The 17,589-nt window shown below is 35.3% G+C and overlaps 1 protein-coding gene across 2 annotated transcripts in view; it reads right to left on the bottom strand.

Annotated features, from left to right (window-relative positions):
- Cenpi (centromere protein I) overlaps nt 1–17,589 on the bottom strand; it is a 105,620-nt gene that overhangs the window by 10,211 nt on the left and 77,820 nt on the right. For both annotated transcript variants that reach the window (XM_013068424.3, XM_087196666.1), the window contains 4 exons: nt 15,165–15,300; nt 14,167–14,291; nt 13,143–13,191; nt 12,823–13,041 (listed from right to left, as the gene is read on the bottom strand). In XM_013068424.3, coding sequence (XP_012923878.2) covers nt 12,823–13,041; nt 13,143–13,191; nt 14,167–14,291; nt 15,165–15,300 — 529 coding nt within the window. The remainder of the gene's footprint in view (nt 1–12,822; nt 13,042–13,142; nt 13,192–14,166; nt 14,292–15,164; nt 15,301–17,589) is intronic.

Genomic DNA, 17,589 nt, shown 5'->3' with positions numbered 1-17,589 from the left:
TTCTGGAACAGGGACAGGCACCTCACAAAAGCCACAGGCTAAAAAGCTACATACAGAATACCATGACTTGGGGTACACAAAGAAACATGGAAACTGGGAGTAGCTGGAGTGAATACAGTTCTAGGGTGGGCATCATTGACCAACCACACCCAGCAGGAAAGGTAGGACAGAACTGTCTTCACACACAAAAATGTGAGTGTATGAAAACAAAACAGGGCTCTTAGTAGTGACTCACTGTCCTTCCTCTATATAGAGTGGATTCCAATACTGCACACCCTGAAAAAAGGCACTCATTCAAACATAACAAGGAATTTTAGGGATTCATTTCTCTTCTTCAATGGTTTCAGGAGTTTGAGGATTTCTTTTTTTCATTTATTTTGTTCAATTTTTTTCTTTGCCTTCTTTGTACTTTTGTTACTTTTATCCAACTCTATTCTTTTATTCCTTAACTAGATTTGTTATCATGCATTTCTCTCATCTTTTTATTTTTCAAATTTTACTTCTTTCATTTTTCCATTACTCACCCTTCAATTTTTTTTTATCAGCATTAAGCTTTATTAATCCTTAAGATATTTAGTTGACTCTATGCTATTATTGTTGAATTCTTTTCTATTATTAATGGTGGTAGAGTTGTTCTATTTAGTAGATATTTACTGTATGTCAGTATTTGGTTTGTCTTTGTATCTACATTATAATTACAGATCTTTTTCTATTGTTAAGGGTGGTATAGTGGTAGTTTTTAATGGTTCTTCTGGCATGTTAATACCCAGTTTTGTCTTTGACTCTATTATTGTTTCTATTTTGTTGTTACTAACAGGGTGGTGTGGTAGAGTTGTTGCTTTGATTTTTACTATATGCCAATATTTGGGTTGTCTATGAGTTGTCAACTATACTGTGGTTGATCTACAGAGAACTGGGTGTTGGGCCAATTACACTGCACCTTCTCCTCTTCGAATTAACAGAGATGGCTCAATCCTGGAACAAAGGCATAGGCCTGCAGTTAGCCCTGCCTAAAGTGCATCACTACAAAGCACACACTAACTACAGACATCTTCAAACTAGCAACAAAGACTTTCCAATTATCCAACCCTCAACCTTCAGCAAGTACACAACACACACGTACAGAGAGAGAGAGAGAATGAGAAAACAAGGCAACAAAATTCCATCTAAAAACTCTGAACTTCCTCAAAGCTGATGCATGGGGCATCAATGGGAAGGAAGTCAAAAGCCAAACAACTGAATTATACAAAATGATAAAAAAAGTGAGACACAAAACCCCAGATCAGTAAGGTTGATGCTAGTGACCATATACTCAGAGATACCTTAAAAACAAAAAGAGAATATGAAAAATGGATCCACTCTAGATGATGGAAAGAAGATGAACCTAAGATTATTTGGCATTAGTGAAATACCAGAAAATGGCACAAATGGCATAAAAACATTTACAAAAATCATAGCAGAAAACTTTCCAAGTATGAGGAAAGACTTTGACATACAGCTAAGCAAGGAGTATAGAACCCCAATTAACCATAATCAGAAAAGAACTTCACTACACCTCATAGTCAGAATCACAGAAGTCCAACACAAGGACAGAATCTTAAAAGCTGTTATAGAAAAGCCAAAAATCACTTATAAATGTAAACCCACTGTAATTACAGCAGACTTTAACACAAACTTTAAAGGCCAGAAAAGCTTGTACCGAAGCATTTCAAGCCCTAAAATAAAATCACTTCCAACTCAGAGTAATATATCATGCAAAACTATTTTAAAAAACTCATGGAGAAATAAGATCTTTCCATAACAAACAGCAACCTATTAAATTCATGGCAAACATACTAGCTCTCCAAAAAATTCTCAAGGATATCATTCAAATAGACAATGAAACCAACAATGCCAATGGGTCTAAAGGAATAAATACATTAGGTAGGATGAACAGTTAAATGGAATTTAAAAAAAAATCAGCAACAAGAAAATAATACAATGACAGGAATAAGTAAATAATGTTCAGTAACCACTCTCAATGTGAATGGTTTCAGTCCCCAAGATTGGCAGAATGGAACAACAACAACAAAACCCTGCAACAATACATTGTACAAACAAAGGCCTATTTAATTCAAAAAGAAATTTGTAGACTTAAAAAAAAGGCTGGAAAACAATAGTTCATGCAATGGGCTCCTAAAAAAAAAGCAGGGGTAACTATCCTATTTTCAGACAAAGGATACTTGAAGCTAAACTGATCAGAAAAAGCAAAGAAGGTCACTATATATTTCTTAAGGGAACAACACAACATGAAGAGATAAGAATTATAAATATATATTCACCAAACACCAACAGAACCAACTTCATAAAACACTGCTCTACATAAAATATCACATAAACATTAACACAATTATAGTGGGGAACATCAATATCTCACAATCACAAATAGTTCAACTAGACAAAAAAAATCAACAAAAAAATATCGGAGTTGAACCACATTTTCAAACAAATGGACTCAATCGATATCTACAGAGTGTTCTACCTAACAACAGAATATACATTCTCAGCAGCATAAGAAACTTTCTTCAAAATAGATCATATACTAGCCCATAAAGTATGCATAAATATATATGAAAGAATTAAAATTACCCCAAGTATGTTATCAGGTAATAGGGCAATAAAACCAGAAAAAGATGGAAAATAATGGAAACAGAAAGAAATTATGCAAACATATGGAGATCAAACAATACACTCCTGAATAATAAATGGGTCACAGAAGAAAAAGGGGAAGAAATTAGGCAGTGCCTACAATCAGATGATTATGCCAGTATAAAACATCAGAACCTATGGGGCAAAATGAAAGCAGTCTTAAGAGGGAAGATTATAACTGCGAATATCCACATCACAAAAATTCGGCAAACCCAAATAAGTAACCTAATGATGTAAGGTTAAGGTCCTAGATTAAGGTTAAGGTCCTAGATCAAGGTCCTAGAAAAACAAGAACAATCAAAAGGTAGTACAAGGATAGAAATTATAAATATCAGAGCAGAAATTAATGAAATTGAAACTAAAAAAAATACAAAGAATCAATGAATCAAAGAGATGGTTCTTAAAAAGAATAAACAAAATAGACAAACTCCTAGCCAATCTTACCCCAAAAGGGAAAGAAAAGACCCATATTAATGCAATTTGAAATGAAAAGGTAAAACCACAATAGACACTGGCAAAATCTGGAAGATTATTAGTAACTATGTTGAAAACCTGTAATCCAGTAAAGTGGAGAATCCAGAAGAAAGGGATAGATTCCTAGATAAATATGAATAAATAAAAACTGAAACAAGATGATATAAAAACCATAAATAATCCAATAACAGGCAATGAAATTGAAGCAATAATAAAAAACCTACCCATTAAGAAAAACCCAGGACCATATAGATCAGTGGTGGCAAAACTACGGCATGCATGCCGCAGTGGGCTATATCACTGCAAGCTCTAAAAGGTTTGCCATTACTGATACAGATTCACCACTTAATTCTATAAGATGTTCAAGGAAGATCTAAGGCCAATAAATCTAAAACTCTTTAATGGAATTCAAAGGAAAGGAGTATTCCCAATATTATTCCTTGAAGCTAGTGTTACCCTGATTCCAAAATCAGAGTATGAGCCAACTCCAAAAGCAAACTACAGGCCAATCTCACTAATGAACATAGAAGCAAATATCCTCAATAAGATACTGGCAAAGAGAATGCAACAAATCATCAGAAAGACCATATTGGTATAGGGCATAACAAAGCTGGCTGGGGAAATGAGCAGGACCTGTCAATTACAAGATCCCAGGACAGTACCAAATAATTCTCAGGACCCCACACGTAGAACTTCTTGCAGGATCCCATAGATGTGGACAGCATAAAAAAGACTAGATGCCACAAGGAGCCCGCTATTGTGACTTCTTAGGGTAGCCTATGCTGCATTTCCCAGAAACAGTGAGTGCTATTATTTTTGCTTTTATCTTCTTTTTCTTTTGTTCTGCCCAAGTTCACTCTGCAGAGCTGGTTTCTCCCATACCCATTCACCCTTCACTTTTCAAATAAACTTTTGGCACTGTTTTTGGCTTGTCTTATCTAATTCTTTGTTCGAGGCAAGAAGGACCTGGAATACTATTTTGATTGGTGAGCCATTTCTAAAGAAAGTACCCAACAACAATATGTCATAACCAAATAGGCTTCACCTCAGGGATGCAAGGATGGTTCAACATATGTGAATCAATAAATGTAATACATCATATAAACAAAAGGACAAAAATAATCACATGATCATATCAATAGATGTAGAAAAGCCTTTGACAAAAATCCAACATCCATTCATTTAAAAAAACCCTGAAGAAAAAAGGTACAGAAGGACTTTGTGTCAATCTGATAAAAGCCATTTATAAGGAACCTTCTGTCAACATATTAAATGGGAAAAAGCTGAAAGCTTTTCTTCTAAAATCAGGAACAAACCAAATATTTTTACTATTACCCCTCTGTTCAATATAGTACTTGAATTGTTAGCCAGAGCAATCAAGAAAGAGAAAAGATAAAAACAAATACATATAGGAAAGCTTCGAAGAAGTAAATATGAGCAGATAAAATGATCCTTTATTTTTTTCTTTGTATTTATTTTTTGCTATGCAGTTTGAGCTGGCCTTGAACTCACTATGTAGCCCAGGCTGGCCCTGAACTCTTGCTAAATTGCCCAGACTGGGCTAAAACTTTTGATTCCCCTGCACCAGCTTCCCAGAGTGCTAGAATTAGAGGCATGTGCCATCACACTCCAGTACTACCAAATATTTAAAGAAGAATTAATGTTAATGCTTCACCAAGTCTTCCAAAAACTATGAGAGGAAAGCATAGTTCCTAACTTACTCTATGAAGCTAGTATGGACCTATAACCAAAGTCAGACAAAGATATTGCAAGAAAAAAAAACAATATTTCTTACGAATATATACAACCCCCCCACAAACTACTGATAAACAAAAATCTAGGAATATGTAAAAGGAATTGATTTCCACGCCAAAGCAGGATTCATTCTAGGAGTGAATCTAAACATCAGTTAATGTAACAAACATTATTAATACAATAAAGGGAAAAAGACCATATGATCATGTGTGTAGGTGTAGAAAAAGCATTGCATAAAATCCAACACGTGTGAATGATAAAACCATTCAACAAACTATAAATAGTTCCTTAATGTGATAAAAGGCATCCACGGAAACCTTTCTCACACTGGTGGCAAACTGAAATGCCTCCCCCTATGATCCAGATGCCACGTTTGCCACTTTTCTTCAACATTATGCCTAAAGTTCTAGGCAATATAGTTAGACATTAAAATTTGAAAGGAAAAAAAAATCCTTGTTTGCAGAAAATATGACTTTATATATAAACTATCCTAGCTGGTTCCACACTACAAAGACACAGAGGACACCAGACCACCAGACCACAGTACTGGGTCCCATCGCTCCTGGCCCAGAGGCAGGGGCTTCTGAGCTGCCGTCCCACTGCTCCTGGTCCAGAGGAAGGGGTTTCCTGGCCACCATCCCTACCGCTGCTCCCGGCCCCTGTCCCACCTCTCCCAGCTCAGAGGAGGTGATCCTCCCGGGTGCCAACAGCACCCCCTGTCCCCCCAGTCAAAATGAGAAAACACGTAAATAAGTCTCAAAACCAGACTTCCAGATCACCTACAGCAACCCCAAAGGGAAATGAGATGGAACACTCTGATACTGAACCACCTGGACCCACTAAACTGGCAACAAAAGAGGATCTGGAAAAAATGAAATCAGAAATAATTTCTCAGATAACAGGAGAAATTGTGCTCCTAGTGCAAGACATGATTAAGACATCTAGAGAGGAGCTGAAGAACATGATGGAATCCCAACATAGGAAACAAATGGAAATCATAAAACAGATAGAAATAGATTTCCAGGACATGAAAAACTCCATTGAAAGTCTACACAGCAGAATGAGCCAATGTGAAGACAGAATTTCAGACATAGAAGATAAGATTGCAATTAGTGACCAGGAAAAGAAAAATTGTTTCAAAATTCTAAGGGAACATGAGAAATCAATCTAGCAGCTGCTAGACGATACAAAGAAGAATAACATAAGAATGATTGGAGTCAATGAAGAAACAGGAGAGAGTGGAGATGACATGAAAAATCTGTTCACAGAAGTAATGGCAGAAAACTTCCCAAGCAGGGGAAAAGAACTTGACATACAGATAAGTGAGGCACACAGGATTCCAAATAGCCTTGACAAAAAAAAAATCTACACATAGGCATATAATTGTTAAGATTACAGAAACTCAACAGAAGAACAAAGTTCTCCAAGCAGTCAGAGAAAAGAAACAAATCACATTCAAAGGAAAGCCCATCAGAATCACAGCAGACTTCTCAACACAAACCATCAAGGTAAGAAGAGCTTGGAGTGACATATTCCAAGCCCTAAAAGAAAACAGCCTCCAACCCAGATTGATGTACCCTGCAAAACTATCTTTCAAAATGGATGGAGAAATAAGATACTTTCATGACAAAGAGCACCTTAGGAACTTCAGGAATACCAAACCAGCACTCCAAAAAATTTTACACAATGTCCTAGGAACAGACATTGAGGATCACAACCCCAGGAAGCAAAGCAGAATAAGCCCATCTGGCACGACAAGAAATTAAATGTAAAGGGGGAGAACCCAACAAAAAGAAAAAGTCATGGCAATGACAAGTCAATATGTTTCAGTTATAACCATCAATGTTAATGGTCTCAATTCACCAATCAAAAGAAATAGACTGGCAGAATGGGTCAAGAAGCAAAATCCAACAATATACTGCATACAAGAAACACACTTAATTCAAAAAAACTCATAGACTGAAAGTTAAAGGGTGGAAAACAATACTCCATGTGACGGGAACCCTCAAAAAAGCAGGAGTAGCTATCCTCTTTGCAGATCAAGTAGATTTCAAACCAACACTGATTAAGAGAGATGAAGAAGGACACTACATCCTTGTAAAGGGAACAATCCAAGAGGAAGAGATGACAATCATAAATATCTATGTACCAAACACTAGTGCACCCAACTATATAAAACAAATACTAACAGACATTAAAAGTCATATATGCACTAATACAATTGTAGTGGGGGACCTCAACACCCCACTGTCACAAATAGATAGATCAACTAGGCAAAAAATAAGTAATGAAATACTAGAACGCAATTGAACTCTTGAACAAATGAACTTAACAGATGTTTACAGAGTCTTCCACCCCACAAAATCAGAATACACATTCTTCTCAGGTGCACATGGGTCATTCTCAAAAATAGACCACATACTCACACATAGAACATGTTTAAGTAAGTGCAAAGGAATTGAAGTTATCCCCTGTATATTATCAGACAATAGTGTGATGAAATTGGAGATCCACAGCAAAAGAAACTGGAAGAATTGCATAAACACATGGAAATTGAACAACACACTTCTGAATAATCAATTGGTCACAGAGGAAATTAAAGAAGAAATCAGACAGTTCCTTCAATTAAATGACAACGACAATACAACATATCGGAATCTATGGGACACAATGAAAGCAGTCTTATGAGGGAAATTCATAGCAGTGAATACGCATATTAGGGAAACAGAACGAGCCCAATTAAACAACCTGATGCTGAACCTCAAGGTTCTAGAAAAAGAAGAGCAGGACAACCCCAGAGCTCATACAAGGAAGGAAATTATAAAGATCAGAGGAGAAATCAATGCAATGGAGACTAAGAGAATGATACAAAAAAATCAATGAAGCTAAGAGTTGGTTCTTCAAAAGAATCAATTAAATTGACAAACCCTTAGCCAACCTTATCAGAGAAAGGAAAGAAAAGGCCCAAATCCATGTAATTAGGAATGAAAAGGGTGAAATTACAACAGTCCCAGCAGAAATCCAGAGGATCATCAATACCTACTTCCAGAACCTATACGCCAATAAGATGGACAACACAGAAGAAATGGACAGATTACTAGATACATATGAATTACTAAAGTTGAATGAAGAAGACCTAAAAATTCTAAACAACCCAATATCAACCAATGAAATTGAAAAAGTAATTAAAAGCTTATCAACTAAAAAAATTCTGGGCCCCGATGGCTTCACTGATGAATTCTACAAGACATTTAGAGAGGAACTGCTGCCACTACTGTTTAAACTCTTCAATGAAATTGAAAGGGAAGCAATACTGCCAAATTCATTCCTGGAAGCAAACATCACCTTGATCCACAAAGCAGAGAAAGACCCAACCGAAAAGGAGAATCTCACTAATGAACATAGATGCAAAATTCCTTAATAAGATAATGGCAAACAATGCAGAAGATCATCAAGAAGATCATACACCCTGATCAAGTGGGATTCATCCCAGGGATGCAGGGATGGTTCAATATACACAAATGAATCAATGCAATACACTATATCAATAGAGCCAAGGACAAAAACCGTATGATTATCTCCATAGATGAAGGAAAAGCATTTGACAAAATCCAACATGCATTTATGATAAAAACCCTACAAAAATTGGAATAGATGGTTTCTACCTCAAACGGATAAACGTCATCTATGAAAAACCAACAGCCAATATCATACTAAATGGTCAAAAACTGAAATCCTTCACACTAAAATCAGGAACAAGACAAGGATGTCCATTATCACCACTCTTGTTCAATACAGTTCTGGAAACATTAGCCACGGCAATTAGACAAGAGAAAGAAATAAAAGGAACAAAGATAGGAAGAGAAGAAGTCAAATTGTCATTATTTGCTGATGACATGATACTCTATATAGAAGACCCCAAGAACTCCACCCAAAGTCTTCTAGACTTAATAACCAAATTCAGTCAAGTAGCTGGTTACAAGATCAGCGCACAAAAATCAATAGCTTTCCTCTACATGAATGACAGACTCACAGAGAGAGAAATAGGGCAAATAATTCCTTTCACAATAGCATCCAAAAAACTGAAATACCTAGGAATCAACCTAATGAAAGAAATCAAAGACCTCTTCTCTGAAAACTATAGCACTCTGAAAAGAGAGATTGAAGATGATATCAGAAAATGGACAGATATCCCCTGCTCCTGGGTTGGAACGATTAATATAGTGAAAATGGCCATACTTCCAAAACTGCTATATAGATTTAATGCAATTCCAATTGAGATCCCAGCAGCATACTTCATGGACCTTGAGAAAACAATCCAAAAATTCATTTGGAACAAGAAGAGACCCAGAATAGCAAAAGCAATTCTAGGTAACAGAGACATGGCAGGGGGTATCACAATCCCCAACCTGCAACTCTACTACAAAGCTACTGTGATAAAAACAGCATGGTACTGGCAAAGAAACAGACATGAGGACCAGTGGAACAGATTACAAGATGCAGAAACAACGCCAGACACACCCAGCCATCTCATCTTCGATAAAAGAGCCAAACAGTCTCACTGGAGGAAAGACAGCCTCTTTAATAAATGGTGCTGGAAAAATTGGGCTTCAACTTGCCAAAGATTAAAACTAGACCTGTATCTCTCACCATGCACTAAACTAAAATCGAAATGGATTAAAGATCTAAATATTCAAATAGAAACTCTGAACCACTTGGAACAGAGGTTAGGTAGAACCCTTGAAGACATTGGTGTAGGAAAAGATTTTATGAACAAAACCTCAGTTGCCCGTGAACTAGCACAAACAATCAACAAGTGGGATCTCTTCTTCTTAAAAAGCTTCTGCACAGCAAGAGAAACCACCAGCAGTGTGAAGAGACAACCCACAATGTGGGAAAATATCTTTACCTGCTTTTCCTCAGACAAAGGTCTACTACCTCGAATGTATAAAGAACTTAAAAAGATCAGACCTCCCAAATTTAAAGACCCAATCCGAAAATGGGCATCTGAAATGAACAGACATTTCTCAGACAAAGAAGTAGAAACAGCAAATAAATACATGAAAAAATGTTCAACATCACTGGTCATTCGTGAGATGCAAATGAAAACAAGGCTGAGATTCCACCTCACTCCAGAAAGAATGGCTGTTATCATGAAATCAACCAATAACAAATGCTGGCGGGGCTGTGGGGAAAGAGGAACCCTTCTCCACTGCTGGTTGGCATGTAGACTGGTGCAACCAGTGTGGACATCAGTATGTAGATACCTCAAAGAACTAGGACTGGAAGTCCCATTTGACCCCTCTATTCCACTGCTGGGGATCTTCCCCCCAAAATTAAAAGAATCATACCACAGTGATATATGTGCACCCATGTTCATAGCAGTGCAGTTTGTGATAGCTAAAACTTGGAAACAGCCCAAATGCCCATCAACTCGAGACTGGATAAAGGAAATGTGGTTTTTTTCATAAAATGGAGTACTACTCAGCCATAAAAAATCAGAAATTAGAGACATTTATAGCTAAGTGGATGCACATTGAGGCGATACTCTTAAGTAAAATAAATAGGACACACATGTATAAATACTGAATAGTTTCTCTGGTGTGAGAAACTGAAAGTGTAAATAAGGACTAAAATGTATAATAGGTAATGTGAAATAGGAAGAAAAGGGGCAAAGGGGAAGGAAGTGGGAGGGCTAGGGGAAAGGATAGAAGGGAATGGGATTAATATGAGAAAATGGAAAAATAGGAACAAAATCTTTGTAAATAGGGAGGAATGGAGGGGTTAAAGGGAGGGCTGGGCAAGGGTGAAAAATAAGAACCAAGAGAGATTACGTAAAGGTGCAAATTTCCAATGATGAATGTCATTATATTGTATACCTAAAATGTACCAATGATTAGAATGAATAATCGATAATGCAAAATAGGAAGAAAAGGTCCAAAGGGGTAGGGGTAGTGGGAGTGGCAGGGGAAAGGAAAGAAGAGAAAGGAAAAATGCTGAGAAATGGAAAAAATGGAAATAAAGTCTTTGTAAATAGGGAAGGGTGGAGGGGGTGAAGGGAGGGCTAGGAATGGGGGAAAAATAAGAACCAAGATGCATTATGTAAAGGTACAATTCCCAAAGAGAAATGCAATTGTGCTGTATACCTAAAATATACCAATAAAAGCATTTAACAACAACAAAAAAATAAAAATAAAAAATAAAAAAAAATATAAACTATCCTAAAGAATCTACTGAAAAGCTGTATCTCATAAACAAGCTCATCAAGGTTTCAGGGTAAAAAAATCAATAGACAAATCAATTGCATTTCTATACAGCAACAATGAACACTCAGAAAATGAAATTAAGAAAAATTTCATTTATAATAGTGTCAGAAAAATACTTAAAAACAAATTTAACAATTAAGTATGAAACTACAAATCCCTGAAAACTTTAAATCATTGTTGAAAAAAACAGAGGACCTAAATAAATGGAAAGACATCTGGTCATCATGCATTGGAGGACTTCACATTGTTAAGATGGCAATACTACCCAAATTGATCTACAGACTCGAAGCATTAGCTATCAGAATTCTACTGGGATTCTTTGTAGAAACTGACATGATGGTTGTAAAATTCATATGGAATTTCAAGTGACTGAAACACAGGGGTAAATCTTCATGACCTTGAGTTAGGCAGTGATTTCTTAGCTTTGACAACAAAAGCACAAGGAATAAAATAAAGTAAATTAGAAACTGGACTTCAAAATGACAAATATTTGTGCTTCAAAAAGACACAAAAAAGTGAAAAGAAAAATTCACAGAATAGTAGAAATCTTGCCAATCATATATTTAGATGAGGGACTTATATCTAGAATATAGAAAAACTCTTACAACTTAATAAAAGGCAAACAACCCAATTAAAAATGAACAAAAGGTCCAAATAAACATTTCTCTGAAGAAAATATACAAATAGCCAATAAGCACATGAAAAGACGCTGAATAATATCAACATATACATTATGGTAATTCAAATCAATACCGTAATGAAATATTACTTTTCATCCTCTAGGATGGCTAGAATCAAAACTACAGGTAGTAAGTGTTGGGAAAGATGTAGAGAAAATGGAACCCTCATACCTTGGTCATTATCGCTTATTCTAAGATGCCTCCCTGACTATACTGTAAAGCTCTATGAAGGCAACATCCACATGTGTCTTGTTCATTACAATGCCTGGTTCATTGTATGCATAGATTAAACATTTATTCAAGAAATATTTCCTCATACTGCACTTTTTTTTTCATTTTGTTAGACTTAGTATTCCAGCCTGCTAAGGGAATTCTGAATCCAGATTTGTTCAGGTTATTTATAATCCAATCCTATTGTGTCATACATGCATTTGACATGCACACCATTTCAGTCTTCTCCAAATCATTAATAATGTTGAAAATGAGAGAGCTAAGGATAAAGTTCTAAGAAGGCATCTACCCCATCACCTACATATTATCAATCCATTAAATCTACAGTCTTCAGTTAAGACTCTTTAATTATAATATTATTTAGCTTAAGTTTTCCATCTTGACTAGAATGGATATAGGAGAGCTTCCATTTCTATGACACCTTTCTGTATCTGGCATCTGCTCTATTCAAGTGGAACTGAACAAACCATTTCCCTATCTTTCTCACAACTATAACTTTTATCACTTGCCACACTGTATTATAACAAGTTTTTTACAAATCAGTCTCTGCTATAAGCTCAGGTTCTCTTATAAAAGACAGAGTCTAGGATAATGCCCAAAATTTAGTTGGTACTGAAAAAAATAGCAAACACGTTTTGCAATGCAGACACACTAAAATTATGACATTTCCCATTTTTGCCATCTTAGTATTACTACATAAAATCTAAAAATCCCTTAGACACCCTTACCTGTAGCAAAAAGGAAGCAGCATAACTCAAAAGAGAAGGGTGATGGACTATATTTAAGCTGTTTTTAAACTGTACTACTCCAGTTTTTTCTAGGATTTTGGGGTCAATATATATTCCTTTCTCAAAGGGTTTGGACGTCCACAGGCAACCAACCATGGTTGTCAAATAGTGATTAAATTGTTGACAAGTCTTGCTGCTGAAACTGAACTCTGATCTTGCCTAATAAGAAAGAAATAAAATTGTCATTATCATATATTCTCTTTTTTCTTATTCTCAGTTTTTAAACAATGGTGATGTAACAGGTTGTTTATCATTCATACCTTTTGTACCAACTCATTCTTCTTTGCAGCAATCAAATTTTTATGATACCTAGCAGTAAGAAAAAATTAGAATGAAGTGTTTAACATGACTTTGGATGTAATGCTTTTGAAATGTAAAATAAATGAAAATGTACATTTTAAATGTAAATAAATGCAAATGTGCATATACACAAATTTCCAGTTGTCTAGTTAGTTAAAGATTTCATTCTTTTGTGGTGCATTCTCTTCAAAGAATTAAAATAGAGGCTCAAAACTGAGTTGTACATTTAATACGTGACTATATGTAAATTTTACCTCAATGAAAAATAAAATGAGACATGCTTTAAATGTTTCACTATTACAAAATAGTCAAAAATCATTAGTTACCGATACAGAACAGTTTATGTTAAAAAAAGGTATAGCAGAAATTTAGAAATGTTACTTTCTTTTTGCCTGAGAACTGTTGTTTAATTAGCTTTTAAATATATTAACCCTGATATAGTTCTACAAGTTATGCTAAAAGGGTCTACATTTAGAGTGAAAAGTGTAATTTGACTTCCAAAGTGAAAGAATTATAGGAGATCATAAACAACACTTATAGCTCTTATAAAAGCAACAGCTTTTGGGCCAGGGATTTAGCTCAGTGGCATCACGCCTCCTTCGCAAGCGCAAGGTCCTGACTTTGATTCCTGGTACCCAAAAAAAAAGCAACAGCTTTTAATCTCTCAGAAAATGTTCTTTTTACCAGAGAAGTTATATACATTTAAGCCAGTCATCAACCAATGACTAATTTTTCTTTAAGACACAGAAATTAAAATTAACAACCTATACCATTGCACAACAGATCTTTATAACTGCATGACAGATTTAGAGATAATACAGCTATCATAGTCCCACATTGGAAGATTATGCCCCTCAAATAGCCCTGTTTCCTATTTCTAAAGACCATGGTAGAAAATGAATAAAAATTCTTACTGTATAACAGTTGAAAGATGAAGACGGAATTATGACATACTAATTCATAAAATGGTAAAATGGCTTGTACCTGTACATAATGTAACAAAGCTGGTTCACGATACTGGTATCCAAGCTGAGGAGTGAAGAATAGAAGATCCCAGGAGGAAGCAACACCACTAATGGAAGGTCATGATTTATATATATATCACATACCTTTAGGGGAGAATGATAATCTAAGTATTTAAATCATTTTCCAGAAGTCAATCAACTTCAACCAAAGAGTCATCAATATAAGAATGTAACATTAACTTCCTGATGCCTAAATTGAATAGGCAGCCACAGGTCTGTTTAAAATATACCTCATCAAACATCAACCTTACCACCAAAAATTATTTCTAGAAAATCATTATTAAAATCTTTTTTTTTCTGGGAAGAAGTCTTACAATGGGATGGGGCAGGGCAGAGAAAGGGAACTCTACTTTCTCCTTAAATTCCATAAATACTTTATTATATCAGTTAGCTGTCAATTTGAAAAACAAAGGAGAGCATTCTTCTAAGCAAATGCTTAACACAAGACAACTAGATATTACTGAAGAGAGGAAGCCAGGAAAAGTGAGATTATAATAGGTACTTAGTGGCAATAGTTCCATGCAGATTGAATATTATAAAATAAAAGAGGACTAGAATTATAAAGGTACTAGGTTACCAGGAGAAATAAGGCAGTTAAAAGGTAGGAGTAGAGATCTAGAGAAATAAGTAGATATTTTTGGTTTTTAAAAGGTTGGGGATATACAATGGATGAATAAAAAGTGATGTTAGAGATTTCTGTCTAGGGCCAACACTGTTACTACAGGTCAATGTATGGAACCTGGACCAAAAAAAAAATTACATTTGTTTTTACACTCTGTATTATGAAAGTCAGATATTCAGGTGAAAATATAATCATTAACTTCAAAATGTGAGGTTATTTAAACTATACTAATAAGAACCATAGCCCACCTTCAAAGGTTGTACATGGAATTTAAATAATAGGCCTATAGAGAGATATCACAAAAATCTAAATGGTGAAAATAAAACATGTCTTACCTTCTCAAAGAAATCCAAAATAAAGTGCAATAAGAAAGTACTGTTATTCTCCAAGCGCATGGCAGTAGTGGACAGCCATCCTACATAGTGAATCAGTGCAGACACAGAGTTCATGGATTCACCCAAAGTTGTCTCTCTGGAATAAGAAACTGCAATATTTAGATCCAGAACAACAAAAATGCCACAATTTCTAAGCTAAAGGTAGATAATATATAACAAAAAGTTGACAAGGATTTTAAAAGCTATCAGTACCTCAATGTATAATGTATGTAAATAAATTACAGTGATTAATCATAAAAATACACTTAGTCCTCTAGGGAACTATTAACATCAATTCATAGAACACTCTCAGCAGGAAAAAGGATTAAGTTTTGATTGTAGATAGATAATGCTACCAATATCTAGGGATCAAAATATTTGTGTCTACTAACTGGTAAGCAGTGAACTTTGATACTCCTCAATAATGGAAATCCTTAAATGAAAGTTATATAAAAAACAAGCAGGAAATTAGTATTCACTAACAAAGGAACATGAAAAATTCAGAATAAAATTTGAAAATGAACAAAAAAACTAGAAAAATGAGAACTAATTAATCTGAAATAAACCACAAGTAGTTTAAGGAAATAAAGATTAAAATGACTGTGATAATCTTTTCCTATGATGCCAACAACATTGCAACACACTGAGTAAAACCTATAGGTACAGAAATCCAAACCCAGTTTTGCCTAAATTCCTCAACTAAAAACGTTGTTTAAAATATTTCCACTGGAATTCAATCCAATCCTAAAACTGAATTAGCAAATTTTTTGGCATCTTTCTTCCGGTAAAATCAAGTTCTGGTTATTTTATATTTTCCCCAAATCAATAAACTGAATCTTTTAAAACTACACTGGGCATAATTTTTCAATCCACCCATCACTCACCTCTTTCAATATACTATTAAGCAGATTAGAAAAGAACCACAAATGTGAATTCATAGTTTTATCCTATTTAGATAGTCAACAATGGTTATGCATAGGAAAATGGAAAAATATACAGTCGCAGAGCTTGAGAGATGGTAACTCTATTACAATCCACCACCATGATGCTTCAGTACTAAAACATGCAGGAACAGAGGGAAGGATTTGGAGACCATTTAGATAGGCAGCATCCCCATAACTAGCTATAGTACTTGCAAAAATGATATAGTTTAACTATGATTTTTTGGTAGCACTTGGCAAATGTATCTGAAATATTTGCAACAATGATGACTGTTCAAAACAGCACCCCCCCATCTCTGTTTTTGCAGTAGTAGGACTGAACCCATATCCTCACATATGCTAGGCAAGAACTCTACCACTGAGCTACATCCCCAAGCCCAGAACAGCCTTTTTTGAAGTGTTTCTCCACAGGAAACTATTGGCATTTTGGAAGAAACAATTCACTGGTCAGGACTACACATTTAAAATCCCTAGCTGCCACCTACTATAAGATGATAGCACCTTCTTCCCAGGCACTATGACAAACAGAAATGTCCTTGCTGAGAATGGTCCTCTACCCTTCTCTTTTTGTGATTTATAAGTTCGATTTATTCCCTTTTTGAGAGTTATATGGCATACGGTCCTATGACAGAAATATAATATTATGTATACCCATATATCCAAAAGGACTTGTTGAGAAACTAAGAGCTCTACTATATAGTGTTAATTATGACAAGCAAAGTTACCTACATATTTATCCATTTATTTGCTTAAAGAATTTTAGAAAGCACTGTTCCTTTTTAGATGTTCTCCCTGAATCTATGACAATATTAAAGAAGGATTCTAGGATTTTTGGAAAGATAGTATAGAAATTGGAAGCGCTGCACTGCAAGTTGGCCAGAGGTTATACATGTAAATGTACTTAGTTGGCCAAAGTATTCAGATGCAAACATACTATTCTTTTTTTAAATTAAGTTTATTAGTACAATTTAGATATACATAATGATCACATTCATCATACAGAATTTGTACTTGTATATGATATAGCTTGATTCTTATTTTTTCCCCATTCCTCTCCCCTCCCTCCTTATTTACAAAAGCTGTTTCCATTTTTCCTTCTTTTCTCATTTTTTCTCCTTCCTTCCTTCCCCCCCTCCCCTCCCTATGCCCCTTCCCATTTGAATACTTTCTTCCCATTTCACATTACCTATTATACATTTTGGTCCTTATTTACACTTTCAGTTTCTCACACCACAAACATACTATTCTTAATAAAATTTCTTTTCCTGTTTTTTCTTTTCATTCTTTCTTGGACCAGAATTACCTCCAGAGTTTAACTCACTGGATCTAGGGCAGGGCCTCAGGATTTTAATCTCTAACAAATTCCAAGGTGATTCTGATACCAATGGTCCAAGGAGCACAGGTTGAGAAGCACAGCTTTACAAGGTGTTTTTCACTACCCACTA

The sequence above is a fragment of the Heterocephalus glaber genome, unplaced genomic scaffold, assembly GCF_053883595.1.
Source record: "Heterocephalus glaber isolate CG9 unplaced genomic scaffold, H.glaber_assembly_v1.0 deba00001613, whole genome shotgun sequence".
Taxonomy (NCBI): Eukaryota; Metazoa; Chordata; class Mammalia; order Rodentia; family Bathyergidae; genus Heterocephalus; species Heterocephalus glaber.
The sequence above is the reverse complement of the archived record's forward strand: the minus strand, read 5'-3'. Positions and strand labels throughout refer to the sequence as shown.